This window comes from Hypomesus transpacificus, chromosome 17 (genome assembly GCF_021917145.1).
Source record: "Hypomesus transpacificus isolate Combined female chromosome 17, fHypTra1, whole genome shotgun sequence".
NCBI classification, from domain to species: Eukaryota; Metazoa; Chordata; class Actinopteri; order Osmeriformes; family Osmeridae; genus Hypomesus; species Hypomesus transpacificus.
Window position 1 is genome coordinate 9,105,835 of NC_061076.1, and position 27,671 is coordinate 9,133,505.

General features: G+C 41.6%; 1 protein-coding gene across 1 annotated transcript; it reads left to right on the top strand.

The window, feature by feature from the left end:
* The first annotated feature begins 7,455 nt into the window (after positions 1-7,455).
* On the top strand, positions 7,456-26,671 carry LOC124479017 (heparan sulfate glucosamine 3-O-sulfotransferase 6-like). Its single transcript, XM_047037479.1, has 2 exons — positions 7,456-8,393; positions 24,964-26,671. The coding sequence occupies exons 1-2, from the start codon at positions 7,882-7,884 to the stop codon at positions 25,580-25,582; spliced, it is 1,131 nt and encodes a 376-aa protein (XP_046893435.1). The 5' UTR covers positions 7,456-7,881; the 3' UTR covers positions 25,583-26,671.
* The last annotated feature ends 1,000 nt before the right edge of the window (positions 26,672-27,671 follow it).

Consider the following 27,671-nt stretch of genomic DNA (forward strand, 5'->3'; position numbering starts at 1 on the left):
TAGGGGCAATCAGCATTTCTAAACACACGGGATTAAGTCTACAAATCCTGAGGTAAAAATAAAATGGGCAGTGACTTAAAGCGTATCTAATCTCTTAGGATAGTTAATTGATGAGACATGTTTTCCTTCCTCTGCTCGAAGCCTGGAGACCCCCGTTGTTGACCTTACCTCCTGCCTCATTAATTGGCAGAGTAATCCTTTCCTTATGTCTCCTCCTGTTACTGAAGGAGACTGCTCACATGCCTGTGTGCTGCCTTCACTCTGTACACCTGCATGTACCACACGCTGCAAACAGACACAGCTGGTATCAAGGAGATGAAAGGTAAGGTGAGGAGAACGCAAGGGGAACAAGGTAAAAGACAGATAAAGAAGGATGACTGAGATACAGAATCAAAGACAGAGAAACATGATCTAATCTGTCGGCGACACACAACCCTGGGTCAGTGTGTAATGGAATGGTACCTGTTTAAAATGGCCAGGGCCATGGCACTGCTAATCAGCTGCATGCTCAGAGGAAGTGAGCAGGAAGTATAGAAACCGTAACGCCTCTCCAATAACTGAGACAAACTTAATTGTCAACCTTTGTTTTCTTCCTTTGACCTCCAAGGGCCTATATGATAACACTGAGAGGAACCCCTATTTAATTAGAATACTACTGCTAGCTAGTTCAAACACTACTCCCTGAACACATGTCCATGCCTTTGACTCATTTCAAGACACATCTTGCTTTAACGAGACTGGTCACTTGCCTGTGGAGGCCTTTGCGTCAACATCTTCTTAAACTTGGAGGCACAAAACATTATCTGTGTATTCGGAAGCAAACACACACACACACACACACACACACAGACAGGTATACCCCTCAGCCTGTTTCCTCATCTAGGCAGAATGTACTTATTTGAAGAAATCCATCATCTAATGCTCCACAGAAGCACTTATTGTGTATTAAATCCCGATCACGCACCGTGTGTGCAATCATTTAAACAGGAAACAAAGCTTCCCTATCTTTGCTAAAAGAATAATAAACAAGGCTGATTTAATCAGGGAGTATCATGTATAATGCAATGTGCATGCTACTGCTCACCACCTGACACACGGTACTGTGTAGAAGGGGGCTACAGGAGAGTCTTTCTGTGGCAGGACTGCCAGCCATATGTTTCACTGGGCGCAATCATTTATAGTATGCTTCCCCCTGGCCAGACCAAACATCTGTCTCCGACTTAGTGATGAAGAACAGTGTAAACATGGTTGCATACATGCCACGAGAATAGGACTTGATCTCTGGATCAAAGGAACGTTCCGGAACTGTTGTAACTCCTGCTTGGGCATTGTTCTAGTTCTGTTCTTTGCACGTTTGTGTGGATGCTGGCTAGGTATGAGCTACTCTTGTGAAGTGTGCGATCCAAGTTCCTTAATGTATAGATCCCAGTTATGAGGGTGTCCTGAAGAACTGTATTTCTTCTCTATTTTGTTGACTTGAATTTGCATTCTTGCATCTGTACTGTTCTGAGGTTCAAAGACTTGAATGGTATATTGGTATATTTTATTAAACATGATTTGCAAACATAACATCTTATTTCTGCTCTCATCGGTGCATCTGTTGATGGGACTGTTAGATGTGGAAATCTGAGAGCCTCACTGAGATGTGGGTCAGATGGCTGAGCGTTTAGGGAGTCGGGATATTAATCAGAAGGTTGTTGGTTTGATTCCAGGCCGTGTCCAATGAAGTTGTGTCCTTGGGTAAGGCACTTCACCCTACTTGCCTCATGGAGAATGTCCCTGTACTTACTGTAAGTTCCTCTGGATAAGAGTGTCTGCTAAATGACAGAGACGTGCAACTGTGCACTATTTTTGATTGTTGTGGACCTCAAAATTGACCAGGAGATAAGCATCAAGAGGACTGAGAGAAGAAGAAAGGAGAAGAAGCCTTGTTTACCTTGTGCTACTTGTTCCGTTCATTCATTGTCCATAATGGTGCATTTGGGTTGCAGAAGAAAACACAACCAGGCCATATAAGATGAGATAAAAGAGAAGTTGTGGCCAAACTATGTTTTGGAGGTTTGTGTTTGTTTGTCCTTTGTAAATCTGTACTGTCCTCAAGAGATAGCCCTTTTAGTATATATTTTATTATGTATGATGGATCCTAAAGAGTTGAGATTAGAGGTCTTGGAAAAGTCAAGCTGGTATCAATGATCAAATGAAACCTTACAGAGAATAACATCCAGGGAAAGGAAGCATTGATCAAACGCACATTTTCCTCAAAATGGAAATGTGTGCAAGGTTTTAATTTTCTGTCAAATGATACATGAGGTCAGTTCATAGATATTAAAAAGTAAGACGCTGGAAAAAGTAATAATCATGTCATCACATGTCAAAATGTCAGAGGGCAGTTACATTAATACATCATACGCCATCCTGAAAACATCTCTGAAGCAGACATATAAACTGAACTATATTGGGAATAACAGAATAACTACCTCAGTCTTTCCTAGGATATGGTGCCACATGGACATCCAACCCCCTACCCCCCATTGGCTTCACCCCCTCTACAATTTGTGGCAGTTCATCCTCTCTCATCTTTGGTTAGGGCTTCTCGCCATCTTAGATTCATACAAGATCATTGTATTGGATTCGTGCTGGTGTGTCTACTTCTATGCGAGACAGGGACAGTGTGTGCATGAAGCACATTGACTTTATCCCCTCATGGCATTTTGTAATAATCTATCCGCTTGCATGTCTGTGTGGGGTTTCTGATTCCGCATGTGTGTCTCCCGTCTCTAGGGGGACCAAAGGCCCCCCCACAGCCCCCAAATGGGTGGTCTTAATGGCTGAAATTGCCCCTTGGGTAGCTCTGATTGCTAACTTCTGTGGAGGGTGGAGGGTTGTCTTGGCCTGATATTGCAGCCTTTCTTCTTCTCAACAACTAATCCAGGGAATGACCATTCATTTAGACCTTAACCTGCATATGAAAAGGATATGGAGTGTGTGTGATTGTGAGTGTGTTTACATGTGTGTTCAGACTGCATTTATCCAACGGAGGTAAGCACAGGAGAGAATGTGATGAAAAAGATGAGAGACACTGTAGGAGAAGGCTGGGGATAAATACTAGTTAGAAAATGTAGGCTTTCTGGGTAGACATGCCCTCCAGAAATGGGCCTCCTTTCAACTTTTCAGCACAGGCATCGTGTGTGTGTCTGATTTACAATATTCACATCTGGATTCCTCTCATCACCCAAGAAAGGGTAATTCCACACCTCTACAGCTTTCTGTCATTGAACACCTTGTGACACACACGCACACACACACACACTCATGCACACAAACCCTCCCTTCTACTGTTTCACTACATGAAACATTCTGCTTCCATTCGATCTCCAAAGTGATACATCCGTTTCTGGAGAATTGACATTCTGAGGCAGGTAGACCAAACTGAATATTGTGCTTTGATCCAATTGCACAAAACCCAGGCCTGTGGTGAAGAGTAGTTTGGTTTTGATGGAGCATAGGAGACAGTAACTGGTGTTCCTACTCCCCAACAACACAGAGTCTCTGATTCCCCAGAACCCCAAAAGTGGGTCCAGATGACAGCATTGATGGGGGGTGGTGGGGGGGAAGCAGGGGTAAGAGAGAAGGATTCAGGAGGGTTGGGGATTTAGCAATGGGTGGATGAGGTCAGAGCCTTAGAACATATTCCCACAGGACCCAAAAATAGAGAGAGAGAGAGAGAGGGGGGGGGGGGGGGGGGGGGGGGGGGGGGGGGGGGGGGGAGAAAGAGAGCTCTGATATTTCTGCTTGTGAGAAGACTGGGTGTGTGAGTGTATGTTATTTACCTCGTGAAAAGAAGACCCCCCTCTACTCATCAGGACAGTTTGAACCTTCACTTGCCACCGAAAATCTTCCATATTCACAGTGCACACGATCACCCACCCCACATACACATACACACGTGCGTACACATAAACACACATTCCCACACACCCCTATTCACCACTCCATTAAAATCAAGGACTGTTGTTGTCATGGAGGACATGCATATTGGAGTGATAAAGAGGAACAGGTTCGGTCCGTGGCTCTCTTGTGTCTCAATCGTTACACTGAAGCCCCTGACCCACGTCTGTGTCCGTGTCTGTCAGTCCTCTCATGGAAAAGTAAGTTATTTTTCACTCACTGTGCGGAAATACGTGGTGACAGCAACACATAAAAGACGTGCTTGTGGTTTGACGTTGACGTCACGGCTGTGGAGCTGAAGAGTGTGAGGCTGGAATGAGTCGCTCCCCAGGCAGAAAGACAACAGGCCGCAGTGTAGAACGCAGCATGATCAAAGCAGATGTGCACGCAAATATGGACAAACGTTGAAAAGAATCCCTCAGACAACACTCCCTCATACACCCTGCAGGCACGCACACAGAGAAGAAGACAAAATACACGTGCACACTCTGCACTTCATAACATTTCACCTTTAAAGGGCTGTCAACTCTGCAGCCACAAGTCTTGGTTAATCCCCTTACTGAGCTGGAAGGCATGTAACTGTATACTGAACTAATCAGAGCTTTCTCTCCCTCTCTCTTTCAGACCCCCCCCCCCCACCCCACCCACACACACACACCTATGTATACACACATACAGATTGATACATACATGCACACACAAGTTCATACTGTATCTGCACACACACAGAACAACACACGCGCTGAGATCCAGTGTTCAGATCCCCCTTCACCACAGAGCAATAGAAGATTAGAAGAGCAGGCATTTCCCAAACACTCTGTGGCTTGTGTGATGACATGATTGTCAGTTTCTGTAATTCCTGGTCTCACAGTAAGATTCCCCTGAGAGCCTCATTCAATAGATAGTATAAAGACTTTGGAGAAAGTAAATAAAAGTTTAGAAGAAAATGTCCTGTCCAGACATGCCCCGTTTGCTTTTTATTGCCAAGATGAAAAGTATATTACAGAGTTTCTCGGTCAGCCAGCTTTTGGGTGTCTGACAAACTGGGTGTACCTTTTGTTTACAGTTACACAGCTGTGTGTACTTATTGGCAGTGTAATAAAACATGAACTAGGACTTATATAACTGTTGTAGGAAATGAATATGAATGTGTACATCCAACTGTTCTCCATTGTAGAGTGACACTCTTCTCAGCCATAGGATGTAGGAACCATGAAAGTGTACCTGTAGATCAATTGTGTTAGTCCACCAGGCAGGGTCTGAGGTGGTGGATAATTCCATCTGTCTATCTGTAACAGCTACTGATCTCTTGGGTCTTGTCCCCTGAGGCTTTGGGAGCTGCTTCCTACATACAGTAAAGATGTGTGTCTTTATGGTTTCAGGTATGCAAGTTTGTGTGTGTGTCCTGTAGGAGTGGGAATAAGGAGATGTACTTTTTACCCATAGGAAGGGGACAGGGTCACATTCAAGTCATATGAGACAGATTGATGAGGTCCGTTCAAGGCACCCAAACTTCAAACGCTCCATATGACAGGATTATGGTTGTCATTGGAGATGCTTCTCCTTTCAATCTGTACACAATATCAATAGATAAACTACAAAAAACAAATATCTAATTTCCTCAATAAATAATGATGTAATTTGAAGCACTTTTAAACTGTAGTTGTAGAGTAATTGTAGCTGACTAATTGTTGGAAAGTAATTTGAAACTTCAATATTGGACCAATTATTACAAAATATCCTGGTCATATTATTCATACTCAATAAGACTCATCAGGTTCCAAAACAGACAGATATCTGTTAAGGCTAAATATCCCCTCCTGGATGGTGGTTTCATGACTCTGTCAGAGCCGGTTAGGATTCTGCAGGATATCTTGTGGCTATCACAGTATAGCCAAGAGCTTCTCTTTAGTACTGGAAATGACCAAATGAGAGCGGAACATTCTCCTTTTCATGAGGAAGGACTTGTAATTTGCTGTAATGGCTGACACATGGACACACCATCTTGAGGGCCTCAAGCTATGGAAATCAGTAACATACATACACAGGCGATGCAAACACAGACACATGGAGCGTACTATATGTACACACCATGTGTTCTCACACGCACACATGAACGGACACACACAGACACACACATACAGTACATTTAAACAATACACACATACACATCAAATGGACACACACAAACACACACAGACACACACATACACAAATATAAACAATACACACACATACACCCCTTAACCAGCACTCCGAACATGTGTTTTGGACATCACCAGTGACTGTTTGTTTCAACATTTTCAGCGTTTATATTTCTGGATCCAAAACTGTCAATATAGATCCAAATAGAGCAATTAGTACAGAGAAAAAGCAAATAAAGAGTTTGATGAAAGCAAGGCTGGATTCTGACCTTGTTATGACTCCATCCTAAAGTCTCCGTCATTTTCAAAGCTGTGAATTCCAAAGTGCAAGGCGGCCCTCTCTTTAAATTGATTTACAATGGCTGTTTGGGCCTGAAAACATATAATTATTCTATATTTGTCATGCCTATGCCAACTTATACAAAGTCCTTTGTTCACATAATTTGCATTTGACAGGACGTTCTTTTATTAAACTTCTTATGTAAACATGTGATGGTTTTGACAAAAAAACTAATTGAGATCACAGGAAACTTACTTTATAAGATAAAGAGGAATTAATACAAATACAGAGAATGACAGCCAAAGTGACCACTTCCCAGACAGAGATGATATCCCCATCCCTTCTTTTCCTGTCTATTCAAACAGGAGACAGCAGGTATTAGGTAAAATGATACCACCTCTAATCTCACTCATCTGAAACTGTATACAGGACGCAGTCTTAGAATGGGACTAAATCTCTGGCATCTCCTTGTAACCGGTCCGGGGGTTGAACACATGCACACTCACACACACACACAAATACTGAATTAGATACAGAAGACATGTCTGGGTTGTTTAAAGGGCTGCTACTTTTTTACTCATTCTCTTTGTTTAGGGATGTGTGTCATGAGATACCACATGCTCATAAAGCACTGAGGCTCAGGGGGCAGGTAAAGGAGGAGGGGGTTTGTCATTCATCATGAAGTTTAAAGGGATGAAAAAGATTAATACAGGTCTGGTTACTTTAGTATAATGCAAATTAACATGTAGGCCTACTGCACTATAATTATAAATGTATCAAGAAGAAAATTTACTTTTCAACAAACAATGGAGAGGAGAGCTCCATGATAACAAATAAATACAATGAAAAAATCAAATCAGAATGATAGTGCTTTCACCTGGCTAGAACTAATTCACACTTTTCCCTGTGCTGATGATATGACTTACTGAAATTATGTTAGCAGTCATTTTATGCCAAGGCCCAGCAAGCTTTGCAAACACAAAATGTATGTCGCTCCCAAAACTTTTGGCCACAGCTGTACATTCAAAATAAAAGAAACAATTAACTTTTTGATCTTCCATTTCTGTATTTGTCTCATGGGGAATGTTATTCTGTGCTCCAGAAGGAAAGGGTGGAGACTTCTAAAAAGGGCGTGCATGTCTTTGAAGGGGAGAGGGGAGGAAATGTTGAATAAGTGATCACCAGACCAGACTTGAGTCCAGAGCAAGGCAGTGAACAGCCTGCAAAACTCAAAGGCAGGTTAATTGACTTCATAAGATGAATGACAAATGTTTGACTACAATGAGTATAGATGCGTTTTTCTTCACATCTCTTATACGTGACGTTTGACAACGTTATGTAGACAGGCTAGTTTGACATGTTTAATGACAACCTATTTCAAATTACACAAATGTTAAATGTAGCCTACCTTTCTTCAACAGTCTTAGAAATAATTAATTGACTCAATGTTGGAAAAAGAAGCATGGTGTCAACGTTTTGTTTTTGGAGGATAGACGAAAAGAACAACTCATGGGATGTAGTGTATGTAAAACTAGGTTCAACTTTGGAAAGGCGCTGTCCAAAGTGTCAGTGTGTTTTACCATGATCGTAATTTTTACCTACTTTTTCTACTGTCTAACCGAATTTTGTGACTCGGCGCCAAGACCAGTTTATGACAGACCATTTCTAAACCGGCACTTTAATGTCATGGATGTTATTGATGACAACCTGCGACCATCAGAGCATCTCAGTCAACTCCCCGAAACACAGACTCGATGGAACAGTACAGCCATTTCAACTAGAACCGCTTTAACCGTTGCCGTCAAACAGGTGGAAGGAGTCGGACGGCAAATCTCAGACAGTATCCCCGTGTCCAACACATTTGGCAGTAAAAAGTTCCCTCAAGCCATCATTATCGGTGTGAAAAAAGGTGGAACGCGCGCTCTGCTGGAGTTCCTCCGTATTCACCCGGACTTGAGAGCTGTTGGCGCGGAACCTCACTTTTTTGACAGATTTTTCGATAAAGGACTCGAATGGTACAGGTAAGACAAAATATTGATCAAAATACCTATAAAATGTTTACGTTAAATGCAGGGTCGGGTGAATCCGGGTAATCTGGGACATTTTTTGCATGCATTTTTCTCATCGGAGCTTCCTGATTAACTAGTGCCCTGACGTTTTCTCTGACACCACACCAATCACGTTTTGTAATTTCAGTCATAACATCCATGGTAACCTTAGAGTCGACATTCTGTGGACTAGCATTGTCATAGCAGCGAAGAAAACGATTTAGGCGTGTCCCACATTACCCAATGTCCCAGATTACCGGAATTTACCGTACAATAGCGTAAAAAAGCAGGTAAAATTACGTTACGAAGACGTATAGCCTAACTCGTTGATTTAGGCGAAAGTTGCAAAATATCATAAATGATGCTCACCTGCCTGCTTACTAAGGCACATGCAGAAGCTGTGGACAGCCCAGTCACAGCGGGATGATAAATCGGGAGGATGACGGTTGAGATGAGTCTGTTGACCTAAGAGAAAACCACTCACCTGTTAAGAAATGGTTGATGGTCCTTGTCCCAAAGGGCCAGTTCATCATAACGACAGCCATTTCAAAAACTTGTAGGCCAATTGTTTTTAAATCACACATTAGCATTCAATTCATGGCTACTTATATTTAAAATAATGCTCACCATAAGAGGACTAAGACAGAAGACAGAATTTGACCTTGTAATATAATAAAACATATCAACTGGTAAGAACTAATTCAGCTCAATATGCTTATAGGGACATTAACATGATAAATTGTGGCATATCATATTCTAATTCAGGGACATAGGCCTAAGGGACTGTGGATAGAATGGATAGAATTACTTGACCAGAACGGTTATTTAGTTGCAATGAAGGCTTATAAAATATCTAAGTGAAGGGCTTGAGTGCGTGCTGATCATCTCCAGATGGTCTGGAAGCATTCTAGACAGTGTGGTTTTGACTATGAGGTTGTCAAACCTAATGACATGGCATGGGACACTATAAGGAAAGTCATGAACATATCGTTCACAAGAACCTATAGCTCACATTACAGAGCTTTGAAACTATAGAAAAGACTGAATAGATAGAACTTTTTGAATCTGTGAACAATATACTGTTGCTTGAGAAACAACATGGAGAGAAGTCTTGGAAGTAAAGAATGCAACTTTTATTTAAACTATTAAGTCATGTTTAAATATGAATAAGAGGGAAAGGTATTCTTAACAGTAATGTCATATTTTCTGCTTTTTTTCTCAATCTTTTTTTGCAGTGTTTTAAGTTAACTTCAAACATAAGGACACATGTAAACATTTTTGCCACTGATAATTTTAACATGCTGCTGGTGCTAGACTTGTCCTCCTTCTCTTCTTCTGCTATTCCATTCTTAATCTCTCACTTTGCTCCACACGCTCTCTCCTCTCCTTTTGCCTCTCCTCCCCTCTCTGCCCTCTGTCTCTTTCTCTGTGTCTTCTCTCACTTCTGTTGCTGTTGTTCTCTTTAACCCAGAATACCTCTTTTTCTTGTTCCTTCACTGTGTCCTTTCTCTTACCCTTTCTCAGAGTGGTGAATGAAGTGTTTATGTGGAAATGCCTGTGGCAGACCTGTTTTTCAGGGGGCAGGGCTCAGGGCTGGGTAGGGTTGTGTACTAGATGTGCTTTAATTGCCAAGCTGCCAAGCCGGTCTCAGAAACTGACTCCATACACACATACATTACATCAACACAATCACTGAAATGTGTTTAATGTGCTGTTTACAAGCATCTCTTAATCATTGAACAAATAGATACACGACGACAACTACAAGTTCAGTATTAATGGTTGATTCATACAGGAAATACAATGAAGGAACTATGGAGGAACAAAACTCCTGCTGTGCTTCTGGTACTGAACAAATGTTGTGGGGAATCTGTTTTGTTTGGATCTAATCGAAGTAACACAAAAAGGTGACAGGTGCCTGGACGAGCCCATCCATGTGGAACCTTCATGGCCCTCTCCCTTGAGTCACTGTCAGGGAAACACACCTCACAGGAAAGCACACCTGACATCTTTCTTCTTGACTCACTCTGTGACCAGGGAGGACCTCATACAGACTTCCCATCTTTCCCTCTCACCTGTCTGTATCTTTCTATCACACACACACACAACACACACAAACACACACATGCACACACACGCTCTCTCTCTCTGTCTGTCTCTCAGTCTCACACACAAACACACACACACACACACACACAGACACAAGAGAGACCCTTACTTTTGCAACTCATTACAGTGCCAGGTTGTTGTTGGGTGCCTCCTCTCCAGTGTCAGTTTCCTGCTCTTTTGAATTTCTGGTGGTGGTGAGAGTCTGCCTACACAAAAACAAAATGCTTTCTGACTGCTGCATTACGTAACTTGTACATAACTTTCATATTACTGTAAGCCTCATGTTTCATATTGGACAATTGCCAAGTCACTGTTTATGAAAATAAGGCTTTTGACTGTAAATAGCTTCTAATCAGAACAGTATTTTGCTTCAGTTTTAACTGAGTCTGTTTTTAATGGGAGAGAAAGAGACGTGCTCTCTCACGTAAACATTTTGTCCCCTCAAGGATGAGAGACCCAGATCCCATGTGCAGACTTCATACACATCACATTGGAGATGTGTGGACTGTTCCAATGGCTCTGGCTGTGAAACAAACACTAATCTTCTCAGCTCTGATGTCCTCTTGCTATTATATCTGTTGTCCCTTTCCTTCTTTCTCCCACTCTCCCTCCCTCCTTTTCCTGTTTGTCTTCATGTGTGCATATGTGCTCTTAACAGAGTTAGGGGAAACCCACAGAAACCCTGTCCAAATCAAAAAGGGGATTTAACGATTTTCTGTGTTGTTTCCTGGGTTTAAGTCGACTTAGGAATGAAGCTTTTCATATGGGTTCATGAGAGCCACCACACCAGACAGCACAGGAAAACCACAGGTTTTCATCGCACAATGGCACTGCTTGTTGTGTTTTGTCACCACAGAATGGGTTAAAGGAACTTTCTTTCTCGGTCAGGTTCCGATGAGTTATAATTGTCTCATTCGTTTTTCTCAGTTATAGATCAATTTTTGCATATTTTCTTTTACCCAATTTCAAAAAAGGACATTGACATTGCTCAACAAATCAGAACATTCTGATTCTAATGCCCTTTTGTTTATGCAATTAGGTTACTTAATACCTTTGGTTACCTAATCATCATACATAAGTAAAATGGTAAACAAAGCAAATGTGGCCTCTTTCAACTTACGGTACAGTAATAGCTTTTTGCTCCAACAAAACCTCCCCAACCTCCTCAGTCATCTCTCAAATCACAGCAAGAATTTTATTTATCTACAGTAATCCTTGTATACTCTTGTGGACATTTCATACAGTGTATATACAGCTGTTGAAAATAATAAGAGACCACTGCACCTTGTTCTTTCTTTCTTTCCTTTTTTTTACCCTTCTGTTCCAGACATAAAAAATTGTACTTCTCAACTTTTTTTAAAAGGAAAGAAAAGGTGCAGTGGTCTCTTATTTTTTTTCAGAGCTGTACATTTACAGTACATGTCAACACAGAATCTTGCCTTGAGAGATGGCGATGTCATTAAGAGAGCGATGACATGTCACAACAAACAAACATGTATTTGCCTATGTGATATTATTTTATCCCTCACAGTTTCTGACTTCTCTATCAGATGTTCAATTTTGAGGGGATTTTTTTTTCTTCTTAAATCTTTACTTTCAGAATATTTTTTTTAAATTCATCACATACACACACCGACAGGCCTGGGGAGAACATTCCCCATGCAGGAATCAAACCCAGGACCTTCTTGCTCTGAGGCAGCTGCAAAGCACCATGGGACACTTCCACTTATACTAGTCCTGAATGCAAAATTTAAAATAGGCTTGAAGCTGTTATGCAATTATTTTGCTACCTGGAGTATGTCCTGGGAAATTATTAAAACTATATTCTCATACTCGGAGTTATGGCATACGTCAGTATTTCAACACACTGTGACCAAGCTGCTACAGAAAATCCTTGATAAAACACACACCATGATTAATGGAAAGATCATTGATGCTTTATTTGAGGAAAAACCATGCCAGATCACCAAGTCCTGTTGCTAGGATTTTGACAGCTGGTCAATTGGCTGACCTTCACCCCTGACACCAAAGGCCTCAGTCAATGGGATTGCAATTAAACAACAATATAAATCCTGTCAGGGCAGCTTCAGAAGGGCACAGGCAGATATCAATACTACTAGAAAGATAGACTTAAAAAAACAATTATTTTAATGACATTATGGAAATTAGAACAACAGGTGAATGTGCTGGAAGCTGGTATGATGAAGGATGTACAGTTGAGAAATAACCAACATTGTTATAATCAATTATTAGGGAGCAGGACTGTGCTGCCCTATAAGGGTCCCTGATTGCACCTCTTCCTTTTCTTCTACTCCTCTTGTTTTATCTCTCCAATCTCTGATAATATATTCATTTTGAAAAGCAAGAACTGAATTAAAAACATTGATCTGGATGACAGAATATTGATCAGACAAGATTCATTTCTGCCCTATTCATCAACATAACTGCAGATTGATCAGCAAGAATGCTGACACTGTATGACAAACATGAATACATTTCATTCTGTAAATAGGAAATTCTCTGTTCCCAGATTCACAGTTATTCCATATACATTATTTATTGCAGTCAATTGAGGGATTTTTCTCTGGTTTTGGTGCCAGACCTGTACTGCATTTGATTTATTTTACCATTGTAGTATTCCTGCTTGTTTTCAAGCCATTACGGACAATCCTAATACAACATAGAGCATAGTAATACACCTTTACACGCAAGTCAGATTTCGCAAAGGTGATTTTTCACAAACCTCATTCTCTCTTGCGTCTTGCCTTCAGCCATCAGGCAAAAGTGGGACCCAAACGCGTTGAGTGATTTTACAGACCGGGAAGTGGATTGGCTGTGGTGTTCAGCTGCACTGTGTTTTAAAGTGTAACCCCACTTGGGGTTTCTGGCTGCTGTAGTGCCAGGGTATTCTCACACCCCATATGGTGGGAATTATAATAATTTGAGGTGCATTGTGGTCCATTGTGGAGCCAATAAAATACAGAAATTTCAGTCTGGCCTTTTTGTGGGGTTCTATAGGAATCAGTTGTAGAAGACGCATGTCAGTGAATAGAAATAATAACCTGACTTCACCAACCCAAAATGAAATGTTTGGAATGCTTGGTTGTCATGCTTGGTTGCCCTGCCATACCCACAAGAATACTGTTAGGTAAAAAATTACAAATGTTCAATTGAAACATTGCAATTAACTTTAAATAGGAAGGCCAACTGATTTGTCACACATACTCACTGTTCAAAGTTTTAAATTAGTTCTCTATTGAGAGTAGGCCTAATATAACAAATTATATCAGCAGGCAGCAACAGTTTCTGAGGAGAAATTAGATTTGGTGAGTGTGTCACTAACATGCTTTTGACAAATATCTGTGTGTGTGTGCGTGTGTATCGGTCTTTGTAAGTAGGGGAGACTGGGTATGGTTGTAACACCTTTTTTTTTAGCACCTAAAACTCCTTTTTTTTTTGCTACACGTCTGACATTTTTGGGCAAAGTACCCATATTTGTCTACTGCAAATGCCAACAATTTAAATGTTGTTCATCTATATCGCAGACTTGTGAGATGATGACAAATACAAGGTGGTCCTTTGTTACAACCAACCCCACTACCGGGGTAGGTTGTAACACATACTGGGGTAAGTTGTAACAGGTAGACTAAATGCAAAAAAACCAAGTGATATGCCACAGCAACAGTTTTATTTTAAATTAATGGCTGCAACAATAAAATGTGTGAATATAGGGAGTGTATGTGCATATTGTGTGTGTTTGTGCATGCACACGTGTGCGTTGGTGTGTGCATGTCCGTACGTGCACATTCATATGTACATATCTGATGTTTTTCCCTTTTCGACGCTCCTCCTCTTCCAATGCCAGCTTCACTGGTGTATCAGTGAGGATTTCTGAGCGCCTCTTCTTCCTATTCCCACCTGTCTCTTTGGTTGTAACACTTTCAAAACTCGTGTTACAACCATCCCCGCCACTGTCACCGATTGTTTAGCTAGCTGTATTAGCATGGTGCTTTGAAATTAGCAGGAGGTTGTTACACCATTCTTTACTAGAGAAACTACAGTTTGACCTGATATAACTCATACAACATTATCTACAACAGTAGAAGTACTAAACGAAATATTATCTTTTTTATTTTACTTTCTTACCTCAGAATTAGTTACATTTTCTGCTGTAGCTTCAGGAGAGATAGCAACACAGACTGAAAAACCTCCATGTGGATGCGCAAGGGAGGCACAAAAGTTATGGGAGAAAAAGATTAAAACATTTCGAACATGTTTTGGGGGGGGGGGCTTTAGCTGCTTCAACTTCAGCATTACCTGTAGAGGAAGGAGGAGAAGTGGCTGGCTCAGAGAGGCAGACATATACAGACAGGGTCAGGGAAGAAACCGAGGAGGAGAGTGACCATGACAGGGCCATGGGAGCGAGTGAGGAAGAGATGGAAGAAAGAGTAGTTGACGACGTGGTAAGGACTAGGCAAATTAACAGGGACTCTCAGCAATGGAGGGAGGCTGTGTGTGTGTGTTTTATGTGTGCCCAATAGGAATCTTACAATAGTTAAAATTAACAGTAAACTGTTTTTAAAAGTTGCTAAGCCAATTTTAAGCAAAATAGTAATAATAACAATAATGGCAATACAATATCAAATATCAATAATAATAATAAAATACCATAATTATACAAATCATAACTCTATGAATTTATTAATTATTTAAGTGTAAGATCAACAGATAAGTCTTGAGACCCCTCTTGGAGGATCCACAACTATTACATGAACGCAGAACACTAGGCAACTCATATTATAGAATGCACGCATATTTTAAGAGGACTGTCTGCAGGGAATGTCTGACCACATTTAGTCATTTAGCAGACGCTCTTATCCAGAGCAACCAATCACGGTGGATGTGGGCCGCCTGGGCCAATAATGCCAGGGACGATTTTTTGTCCCAGTCCAGCCATGCTTTAGCCTGACGTTGTCATACTCATAATTTTCTGTTCAGAATGTGAGTCTGAGAAACCTCCATTGGGCTGTGAGTATGGGGTGTGTTTCAACCGAACTCGTAAAACAAATGGCTCTACGCTCAATTGGATAGACCTACAACCAATCAGAGCAACGTAATATGTTGTTTGTTGAAAACAAATTCAACCCAAGCGCTCTTTGGTGACGTGGTTGATTACGTTACTGTTGATCATCTGTCCATCATTGTATATAGCCCGCCCTGACAATTTCATTGGTCCGAACAGCTCCTGACGTAGTTTTTCCCCAACCAAGGTTCTCCAGACCCAACTTCCCGACCCAAAATGTTTTTTTGTTGGCGGGGTTAAATTGGGCTGGCAGCCAGGCTAGCCCTGCTTGAGAACTAGGGCTGTCCCCAGCTAAGATTTTCTTTGGTCGACAAGACTCGACTAAAACGTCTGAAAATCGCCGAATCGAAATTTGAAACGTTTTTTTTTTTTGTCGCGATCCGACTCAATTCAGCCGCTAATAGCCTACTACTAATAAGACTCGTATCTCCAGTCCTGTTGTAACCGAATGCCAATGGTATTTAGTATCTCTTACAATGTACTAAACATTTTAAATATTGTTTGTTTAACATGCAAATCATCAGAGTGCGTTTATCACTGCCTGAACTTGCAGCATGCGAACTTACGTAGAAGCTGAGTGGGGAACGGTGCAACAGAGAAAGATTTTGTTGTCTTGGCCGGAGAAGATAATGTCATTCGATTTGGATGTCATTCTTATAATAGGCATATTCATTTTCAACCCAGCGCGTTAGCTTGAGCGAAGTAGGGCTAGGCCAACTTACGTTTTTGAGGTGGTGGGTTACATCATATTCGACGTTGAACCATGAAAAATAAACCGTTGTTGGCAGAGTTTTTCGAGTCGCCCGGTACTTTGTAAATATAATTTAATGAAATGCTGCCATACCACAGATTTCTTTGCCATTTTGACTAAAACAAAGTAGGCTATTGCAGAGTTTGTAGTTCTGCAGCCAATTGTGCCGTGTGCAAAATACCAAAACAAAGCGCGAAAGGGAAAACAGTAACACCTTTTCTTTTAAATTATACATTTTTGGAGTTGCTTTATTTGTCTTAAATAAAATAATCTACAATTTCTGTAGAACATTTCGTTAATTCAGCAATGATGACACAAGCGGGAATCAAATCTCACACTGCCACATGGCAGCTCGACAAAAAAAAAAATTGTCGACCAAGAGCATATCGACCAGAAAATCGACTAGTCGACTGAGTAGGGCCAGCCCTATTGAGAACCATGCTCAGCTCACACCATAAACTTCATTTCAATCAGGAGAGACCTGGGATGGGTAAAGTGATGTTTATTTACAGAATGATAAATGTACTACGAGTGTTTGGAGCTTAGACCCCATGGGGAATTGTTTAAAGGGTGTCTACTCAGCATCCGAAGAAGAATCCCCCACGGAGATTGGTGGCGGTGGCGGCAGCCGACGACCCAGCCAAGGAGTTGAAGAACAGAGACAAGGCACTGGGTGGCGACGGGGAGGTGGAGGGTCGCGCACTTATAGCATGTACAAATTAAACGGGGAGAAAATCGTATTTAAAAGGCACGGGATCATTGTGATAGGCTGACAGCTACGAGGAGATTTGACAACGTTAATTGATAGACGGGAGCGCTAATCGAACTGAAACCCAGATAGGAAAGGGGGAAAGAAGAGCGTTCTTAGCGGGGGGAGTAAGTAGTGAAACATTATCGAGTATGCCCGAGTGCAGGGATCAGTCTTGCCGGACTTAACTTGCGCTTAGCTTCATTAGCGCAGGTGCGAATCTAAGTTCCCACTTTTGGGGGGGCTAAGCCCCCAGATCAAACCTATAATTTTTCCTGTGACCCAGCAAAATTGGGGGGTCTGGGGGCATGTTCCCCCAGAATATTTTTTTTAAAATATCCTTTTAAGTATGTGTCCCTGTAGTGGGTTTTAGGAAGAGAAATTAACAAATGTATATTTAAAATATTTTTGGGGTATCAAGCCCCAAAATAGGGCTAGATACGGCCATGCATTAGCGCATGCATTAGGAGGCTGTATCAGAGGCTGTAATTCCCAATGAAATTGTAAGGCTGGGTGTTACCCGGCCCCCACCTATCATATGCGAAAATCTGGAGTTGCTGTGGAGTCTCACACCTCATTGTGTAACTTACTGTAATTGTGTGTTTCATCTTTCATCACCGACTGCATCACGGGCACTGTGTACTAGTCTCAATAAAGAGAGACCAGCACACACACAAATAGTGCCCATGGTATCAGCCCTCCACTGCAGTGTCCAGTGCACCAGAGACCCACTGCTGGGGGAATAATCAGTCACAACTTTTAAAAAGTATCATGCACAGGAACATTTTTTGAATCTGCATCGTTGTCACTCCTGTGGTTGCCCATGGAGATCCTATCGTACCACTTCCGTTTTTACTGTTTTGGTTTGGAGGGTAGGATGGGTGTAGGAAATCTAGTCTGGTACCCACACTGTGGGATATCTGCTGAAGTCTGACAGAACACAGTACCAGTGTTTGACTCGGCACTGATGAGAGACTTCAGAAGGGGGATTGCAGGGGTGAAGAACGTAAGTGTCATTCCAAACATGGGACAACAGCTACCCATCTAAATCTGCTTCCATAGCTTCACTTCTGTGGGTTCAGTTCTCTGACTATTGAGGAATGCTGATTGTTACTTGGCTAGTGCTGGTGCTCAATCACACAACCCATCCTGAGGCCATAGTCAAGCCTGTACTGTACACGTCTGGGCGGCCATTACACTCTGGCGCCATGGCTGGGGCCCTCGTCTCTGACTTGTCAACTAAGCTGTCCCCTTAAGACACAGACCCGGGTAGACAGGACATCTGCATGGTGGGTCATGGCACTCTATTCACCCAAATATTGTTTTAAGTCTATATTGTCTGTGTTTCAATTTGTCAGTTACTGACTGAAATTGATACATCAGTGTTGGTGTGAACTGTTGGTGTGCTCGCTCACTCATGCAGTAGCTAACTCGCAAAGACTTCCCGTACTGAGGTCTCCATAAAATAGCATCTTACCTATTGTACACATTGATGTTTTCTCACTACAAATCCTTGTATTTTACATTGTCAATGTAAAATAACTTATAATGTTTTCAAGAAAGAAGTGTTTTCTCACTATCAGAAAGACACAAGGTGAGACACTTTCCCACAGTCAGTAAGTCAGCCTGACAGGCTCTCAGTTCCCCTTAGGCTGTTTCAGGCAGCCTTTGTGCAAATTCCTGCTGGGAAATGTAGTTTTTTTTGCTTGTTGTTTGTTCCCCTGCCTCTTTTACAAGCCTGATTTTTAGGCGCCTCTTTAATTAGATCTCACAGAGGAATGTACTTCCCACAGAGTCAGACTCCTGCAGATACGAGCACTACACGGTTCTTCTCAAAAGTAAAAAAAAATATCTTCCACTTTCTAGAGAAGATATCTGAAAGAGTATGGTTATTGCTCTTGCTCATGGAACTGAGTTTCAGAAAGAGCAGTTGATGTTATGTATCTTCATGTACTGTTCCAAATATCTACAGTGATGAAAAGGAGGTATAACAGTTAAATGTGAAACACAGGTTTAGTGCAGTCAAGTAGGCTCGCTTGGCTCCAGCCATAAAAATCTCACAACATCCTGACCTGTGGGGGGTAGGCTATGCTTTGACCTAGATTGGTTACTACATATTACTCATATAATCAGTAGCACATCACCTCAATAAGAACAAAGAACTTCTTCCTGCACACATTGGCAAATTTCAAGTTTGAGTGCCCTGTCAGCAAAACAAGCCTGCTCTGAGTTGTTTCCTGGGGCACATGCTGTTGTAGAAGAGGGGAACCTGGACCGTGTGTTGTGTTTTTTTAGCTCATGAACAAGTTGTTGCTATGAAATTGGGTCATTCATGCCACTATAACACATTTTAAATTATCAATACACTGTAGGGCTATAGAATAAAATGTACTGACGGTTCTTCAAAACAAGAACAATTAAACAAGAAAATCTTCCAACGTCCAGTCCTTTGGTTTAACAACTTCCCACTTGTGAAAGGTTTTTAAAACATAAACTTTTCATGTCATGAAATCATGTTTTTTTAATTCATTCATGTAATTACAGAGGACACTGAGACAGAGATGAGGCAGGGAGAACTGCTGAAAGCCACATTGCATTAACTATTCATGAGTACGGCAGGGAGAACTTATGGTCAATTACAGCTGTGACAAACCTCACCTCTGAGGGAGGGTGACACCCAATAAGTCACAAAAAGCTGATTTGGTTTCTACCAAACATTAACACCTCCATTAGCTAAGGTCAGTTTAGCGCCACTGGCATGGAGAGCCAGACTCATTGATCTTGAGAAAAACTGGGACAGACAGGATGTGGTATCAGTTACCAGTTGTGTAGTGCAGTTCGTAAGAAAATAAATTAACGCTGCATTTAGATGTACTTCATGTTAGCACCCTACTTGATTAGAGTTATTCTGGGTTAGTTTTCATAATTGTAAAACAAACTAGTAATTAAATCTCCCTCAATGCACATCCATTAAAGGGGCAATTGACTGCAAAACCGATTTTACCTTGTCATTGTTGAAAAACGACAGTTCGGAGGGTAAACTGAACATACTGTGAATATCAAAGTCCATTGACACCTCTTTCCTATTCAAATCTCAAAAAGAAAAAAATTGGCTGTAAAATGCTAGCTTTTCAACAAAGCCACCGGTCCTACGTAGGACCGGTGATCGCCCTCTTATTGGCTCTGGTCTGTATCTTTGTCACGCCCCAGAATTTACATACAGACCAGTCTGAGGTAGCGTCTATCTCTGATACTAGTTTAGCTGCGCGCTGCTCTGTGTGGGCTACTTATAAGGAATTACAAAGAAGAACGTTTTGAATTATAACAAGGATATTGAAAATGGACCACGGTCGTAAATGCTGTGTTCCAGGCTGTACAGGGAAGGCTAACACTCAGTCTTCCCAAGGAGCCAAACATTCAACAGGCATGGCTGCTGTTGTCTATGAGAAGATCCCGGCGAAGTTCGACACTCAATCATTCATTTGCTCTGAACATTTCACCCAAGACAGTTTTGACAACCTTGGACAATTTCAAGCAGGATATGCTAGGAAGCTGAACCTGGAAAGAGGTGCTGTTCCAACCGTATGCTCATTGCAACCGCAAGCTATAAGGACAGTATGATGTTGTGCTAACAGTTATTAGCAATGCTAACGTTTCCTGTATATAGCATACCAGGTAGAATGCTAAATACGTTTCTACACACATCAAATGACTCTAGCTAGACTAGTAGCTGTAGTCGGTATTAGAAGGGAAGCTTCCGAAAAATAGCCAGAAAACGAACTGCAGTCTGGCTTATTGCTAACGCCTGTCCAGATAATCTATTTGAAAGAACTGGAGAAAGGCAGGTTATAGATACAGGATACGTTAGCATTGCTAGTAACTGTTACTAGTAACACCTAGACTGTAGGCATGTAAACAAGTTTAGCTTGCTAGTTAATGCAAGAGCATAGGTAGAATGTGTGATCATTTAGCCTAGTTTATTGGCAATGGGGCTAACGTTGATTCATGTTCCTGACTGTGTTTCATTCAAATAAATAACCTGTGTAATGAAAATCTACAATTCACGATGCATGTTTGTCCAGATCTTTGTCATGTTATTTTACAGCAAGATATCTAGAGCTAGCCTAGCTAGCTAACTGAAGCCGAGTAGAATCACGATATGGTTTGGTTGCTAAACTGTAGCCTAACGTTCTACCCACCTAAGTCAATCCAGTTTGCTTTAACAACAGAAGTGGAAACAAGTAATGTTATCATTTCAAATGATATATAGTCAATCTGTTGAAAACAGTGTTGTGTAGACACAATAGATTTATTTGCGCGTTTTTATTTCAAGTCTCCAACTTCGGTGTTTCAGCGAGTGCTGCTGTTGGCCGTGTTGCGTTTTTGCTCCCAGCTTCACTCGTTGATAACCAACCAATCAGCGCGCAGCTTATCTAAATATTAATGAGCATACCATAAAAGGAGAAAAGCTAGTGTTTTTTCCCGGGAACATTTCAGAGGATCTGTCAGAGGGCATAGAACAGCACCCGGGCCATTTTCAACCCAACCAATGTTACATACCCTATTCGGAAGGAACCTTAAGGAACAGTGTGAAATACCCAAAAAACCCAGTCAATTGCCCCTTTAACTACAATGTGATGTTTATAGTATATTGGCAGAGCTAGTTCTGGCATGGGACTCGGGCAGAGCATCACGTCATCAGCTGATGTCACTCAGGCCATCATTACATTAATTACATTTACATTTAGTCATTTAGCAGACGCTCTAAGCGCGACTTACAGTAAGTACAGGGACATTCCCCCCGAGGCAAGTAGGGTGAAGTGCCTTGCCCAAGGACACAACGTCATTTGGCACGGCAGGGAATCGATCTGGCAACCTTCTGATTGCTAGCCCGACTCCCTCACCGCTCAGCCATCTGACTCCCTCCAATCAACTGCAGGTGTTCTAATTGAAGGTCCAGGTCTTCTTCTTCTTCAGAGGACTTGAAGACTGCATGCTTTAACAGATGCGGACACACATTCTTACACATTGCGCTGTGCCTGTATGTTGTGCAATTTTTGCTGCCCTCCACCATCTCCAGCTCCTCCATACTGTCTACTGTATTGCCACTACAAGATGATCTGTGAAGCCTTTTGACGTGATTGATTAAAATTCTACTTTGAGTTTGAAGATATTCCGGTCCACTGGGGGATCTCATATCCAATGCTCTCTGCCTTGTTATTGCTTGCGCTATGCTAGCCATGCTCCAAGTTAGGGAGTTCCTCCTTAGGTATAACCACACCGCCAAAGGCAAACACTGACAAAGACGGACCTATTTTCATTGCAATAAATTGTTAAATCATTATTTGAGTGTCTTGACAGAAATAGTAAAGTAGCTTTCAGTGGAAGCATAAAGGGAATGGATCTCAACCTCTGCTCAGTCTTTCAGTTCTGTTTCTGTACCATGTCATGTGAGTGGACATTTGTACTAAGTAATAGTTATTTGTCCAACCATGTATTGGAACCAAAAACACAGCCATTGTTGTCCTTGACTTCATTAGAAACTGTATGAGTTCGTTCAGAATTTGATGTTTTCCACTGACGCAAAGCTGGGGAGAAGAGCAGGGAATGCTAGGAGCCAGCCGGCATAGTAGACAACTCAACCACATTTGTATTTAAAGAGATTCTTTTGAACCAAATCACAATGTTGGAACTTGCACAGATCAGGTTATTACTGTAACAACAGAGGTCAAACGTCAAAGATGCAATACAAATATATAAACAGCAACAAACCTTAAAAAAGCAACTAGCTTATGTGATTATGTGCTTTTGAATGTTCTTTAAAAGTTTTTACATGCCATGAATCTGCCAGAAACTGTATAGGAAATGAACCTTAATGGCTAAATCTGGCATATTTACATCATGAACCAAAATGCTCATGTTGTGCATTGTTCCTTCTTAAATTAAACATACGTAAACATGAGCACAATTAAAGAAAACAATACATTTACCCGGTTCAGATAAAATGTCAGTTTTTCTGTTTTTAAATGGTAAAACTGATGCCAACCATTTTCCCTATGAAATGATGCTCTTACTCCTAAGCCTTGGAAGCAGGGCACTTGTAATGTTTAGAAAATGCATAGAACATGTCTATCCCATATGTCTTGAGGCAAAGTTGTCCTAAAATATGCAGTACTGATAATTTGAGATCTCAAGTCAGTGCTAGCTGAGGTATGTTTCTCATGTGTCCCATGTGCCTCTCTTTGGACTGGTCTGTTTAGGTTCTCCAGGAGCCAGAGGTTAGAACACAGCTATCTTTCCACAGTGCAGGGATAGGAGGGGGGAGACGGCCGGAAGTCTTACGGAAATTGCTGTAAAGTGGTTCTAGTGGTTTTGTGGCTTTGACTCATCAGATCCATATTGACTGTGCGGCCTCCCATTTTGCCTGGCTTAAAATCAGATTGGGAGGTACCAGTCCCGGTTCATAAACATTCTATATGGTGTTTTAATTGCATGTATTTTGGGAAAGGTTGTTTTTAGGTATACAATGCAATTATTCTTTTGGAGGCTGAAAAGGACTTTGAGGGGTCTATTTTATTTTTGTTCAAATCTTGACCTGTGCTGGAAAGTATACATGCTGTAAAAAATAACAAATAAATTGACCGACCATATTAACAAGCAGGCCTAGGGCCTTATTTTAACGATCTGAAACGCAAGTATCAAAACGCAAAGCGTAAGTAACTTTGTGGGCGGAACTCCGTCTCTGTTGCTATTTTGCCGGCGGGATAAATGACTTTGCGCCTGGCTCAAATCTAAAATGGGTAGGTCCGAAATATCTACATTACTAATGGGTGTGGTTTGGGCGTAACGTGCAATAAACCAATCAGAGCGTCATCTCACATTCCCTTTAAGAGCAGCGCCTGTTCCATGGCGGATTGCTATTATAATGGCGGATTTTACAGGCTCACGCCAGGAGCGGTTCACAGCCGAGGAGACCGACGTTCTAGTCAGTGCCGTAACAGATAGAGAAGTGATATTGTATGGGAAAGGCAGAGCAGTTTTCTCATTGCACTAAATTGCCCGCTCATGCTTCTCATTCAAATTCTTATTTTTATATAGCCTAACCTATATTTTATTTTTTAAATTGTTTAGTTCTTGGAATTAGTTTGACTATTGTACTTTTTTACTTAATTTAAGACCCATATATGTTTATTGTTTGCACTTTCTTGCCACAGTAAATTCCGTGTTTGTGTAACATAGGCTACATGGCGAATAAACCGAATTCTGATTCTGATGGAGATGGGAGAAGAAACCCACCCAAATTAGCTCCGGTTAAACAGGCGTGGAGAAAATTGCCACAACTGTTACAAATCATGTTCACATACATAGAGATTTCTCATGAAAATCTTTTTATAATCATTGTAGTAACACGCCATAAATCAAAACAATGTAATGTAGCTTTGCAGAAAGAAGACCCTGGCCTCGCCAGCAGTGCGCACGGACCAAGCTTGCGCCCTTAAAATAGCATCTGAATAATGCGCCATTGACTTTAGACCACGTTTTTCCTGGTCAGTGGCGGAATTAATTTTCGGAAACTGCAAAATAGCACCAGGGAACGTTTGCGCCAGAACACGCCTCCTTTTTCGCTGAACCACCCACGGGGCGCACGGTCATTTCGACATGCGTCGGTGGAGGGAAAAGTCCGCTTTGCTTCGAGTGCAAACTAGGAATAATACTTGCGTCGTTGACAAGGTTAATTGCACTGGGTGCAAGATCGGGCCCCTAACGTGTAACATCATTTTGTCAATAGGTGAAAATATTATGCTACATTGCCATAGTGCAGATGACTCATGTTCCTCTATGTCTCTAACAGAAACCTAATGCCGAGGACTCTGGAGGGCCAGATCACCATGGAGAAGACCCCCAGCTACTTTGTCACCAAGGAAGCTCCACGGCGTGTGTGTGCCATGAACTGCAGGACCAAGCTCATTGTTGTCGTCAGGGATCCTGTGACCCGGGCTGTGTCTGACTATACCCAGACCCTATCGAAGAACCCAGGCCTGCCCACCTTCCAAAACTTGGCCCTTAAAAACGCTTCAGGCCTCATTGACACATCTTGGAGTGCAGTACACATCGGCCTGTATGCAAAACACCTAGAGAACTGGCTCCAGCACTTCCCCCTCTCCCACTTCCTGTTTGTCAGTGGTGAACGGCTGGTGTCAGACCCAGCTGGAGAGATGGGCCGTGTCCAAGATTTCCTGGGTTTGAAAAGGGTGGTGAGCGACAAGCACTTCTATTTCAACCAGACCAAGGGCTTCCCCTGCCTGAAAAAGCCAGAGGGCAGTAATAGGCCACGCTGCCTGGGGAAATCCAAGGGGCGCCCCCACCCCCAGATCCCCCTGGATGTACTGCAAAAGCTCAGGCACTTTTACCGGCCATTCAACCTGCGATTCTACCAGATTACTGGACAGGACTTTGGCTGGGACTCGTGAATGTTTGTGACATAATAACAGATTAAAATGCAAAAGCCACAGTACAGAAGGGTGGCTGTACATGGGGTGGCTGTCAGCATGACAGACAGCTAGCATTCTCAGGGAAGGAGAATGTGAGGGAAGTAGGTCAGCTACTGAAGCCATCATCCTGGGTACATTTTCGTTCAGGGGTGCTAGAGGAACATGGAGCCACAGCCATGACATCAGGTCTTTCTGGAATCGAAGGGCAGCACATAGGAGAAACTAAACTGCTACGATTTCCATTTTGTCCAAGAAGATGTAAGGGAAACATTCACCTCAAAGAGCTTAGCAACTGTTAATACTGTCCCTCCATATTGAAATTGTATGTTGTCTTAATGTGGATGATCAAAAAAGTGACAGTTATATTAAGCAGGGAAAAATACATACCTTATTGACTTGTTCACTTAAAGAGTAGATTTATTATATGCCTATAACCAAATGTACATGTGTGTGTGAAATACATGTAAATAGTTTATTTATTGCAGCGTATGTGTTTTTACAGTAAGTTAATGGTGTTTGAAATTACAATGTAAAACTTGACGTTAGAGGATATTTCCTTGAAAATGGTCATTGACAGTGATTTCCTCCTGAAAGAAAAATCGTTTTCAGTGAAAAGTTGTATGTAAATTCTCTAACTCACAAAAAGTGTAAAAAATGTGTTTCTTCATTGTCCGTTATATAACACTTTTCACAACCTTATACTATGTCTGTGCATGGGTAAATCTTGCTTTATTGCTAATTGCTTTTTTTCTGGACAAATTATATTGTATGTTATGATAAGGTAATTGATATATCATCAAGACACATTTTAAGTAAAAAAATATATCAATGCTGTTAGCATGAATTCTGTATAAGACCAGTGATACCTATCTTTAGAAACTGTAACTCAGACCAACAACAATCATGTGAGACCCAGACTGATGCCTATGTAATTTACACATTAGTCTATAGGATGTCAATGCATCATGAGGGAATCTATATACTGACAATACCAGCTAGGTAATTTCACACATTGAATACAATTTCTCTGTGCTGAACCATGGAGGGAACTATGGGGAATAAACAATATAATTGTATATAACAAGACTGATGTGTCGTTAGGATTTTTTACAAAAGCTTTACTTGAATGACCAAATTGTGTCACCCCAAGAATGTCATGGGCCGTCACCCTAATGTTCAACCCTTCTGTTTCAGTAGTCAACTGCCAAATTTTATACTTTTGGGCCTCCCTATTCTTGAGCCAAAGCACCAACTAAATAGTTATTGGCCAGGGTGTCCTTTATTAAAATGCTGAGCCATTACAACCTAAACAGGAGAAGAAAAGATTTCTAGTGTCTAGAGTAGTTTTGGGTGTCGAGAATTGTGGTTTGTTAGTTGTTTTACCATGATGTTGATTTACCATTACGGTCCTCCACTGGCATTTTTTTCACCAGTCTCTTTCTGTCAGGTTTCAGTAATGTGTTATATACTGTATTGCTGGATGAGAGACTACAGCTCTTCCACACTCCAAGAACACCTATAACCAGTAGAACTAATACTGTCTGCTCGTTTGAGTTTTAAGTAATTTCAGTGTTTATCTTTGATGAACTCTGTGACCTTTAGAGTAGACTTAATTTCAGTCAATTGTTATGTGAACATGGCACCACAAGCCAAGAGTCTTTTGCCCATGCAGACTTGAAGCAGACTCTCGCTGCTTTCATACTGTGCCATATACACAGGAAAAATGAATGGATGGAGCATACTGTTTCTGAATGCTGCACTGTTCAGACTTGAGAGTTTCAAATTGCAAATAGAGAAATCTCACCAAGTCTCTTTCTCTCTCTCCCTGTCTCCCTCCCTCCCTGTCTCTCTCCCTCCTTCTCTTCCTACACATAGTGAGACCACATGTGCAGCCTGAGCCCTGTGTGCGCTGTGGCCTTTAATTATGAAATATGTCAGCTAACTTAAAAAGCGCCCCTTCTTCCACTGGAATTAGCAGCACTTCTCTCTTTCATGCACTAGTCTCAGACGGGAGGAACACATCTGTTCCGGGTGAACAACTTTAAAAAAGGAACCCGCTTCTTCACTG

Coding starts and splice junctions, on each gene's coding strand:
- LOC124479017 (XM_047037479.1), top strand. CDS start 7,882: ATGGGATGTAGTGTATGTAAAACTAGGTTCAACTTTGGAAAGGCGCTG. Junction 8,394..24,963: donor AAAGGACTCGAATGGTACAG/GTAAGACAAAAT, acceptor TGTCTCTAACAG/AAACCTAATGCCGAGGACTC.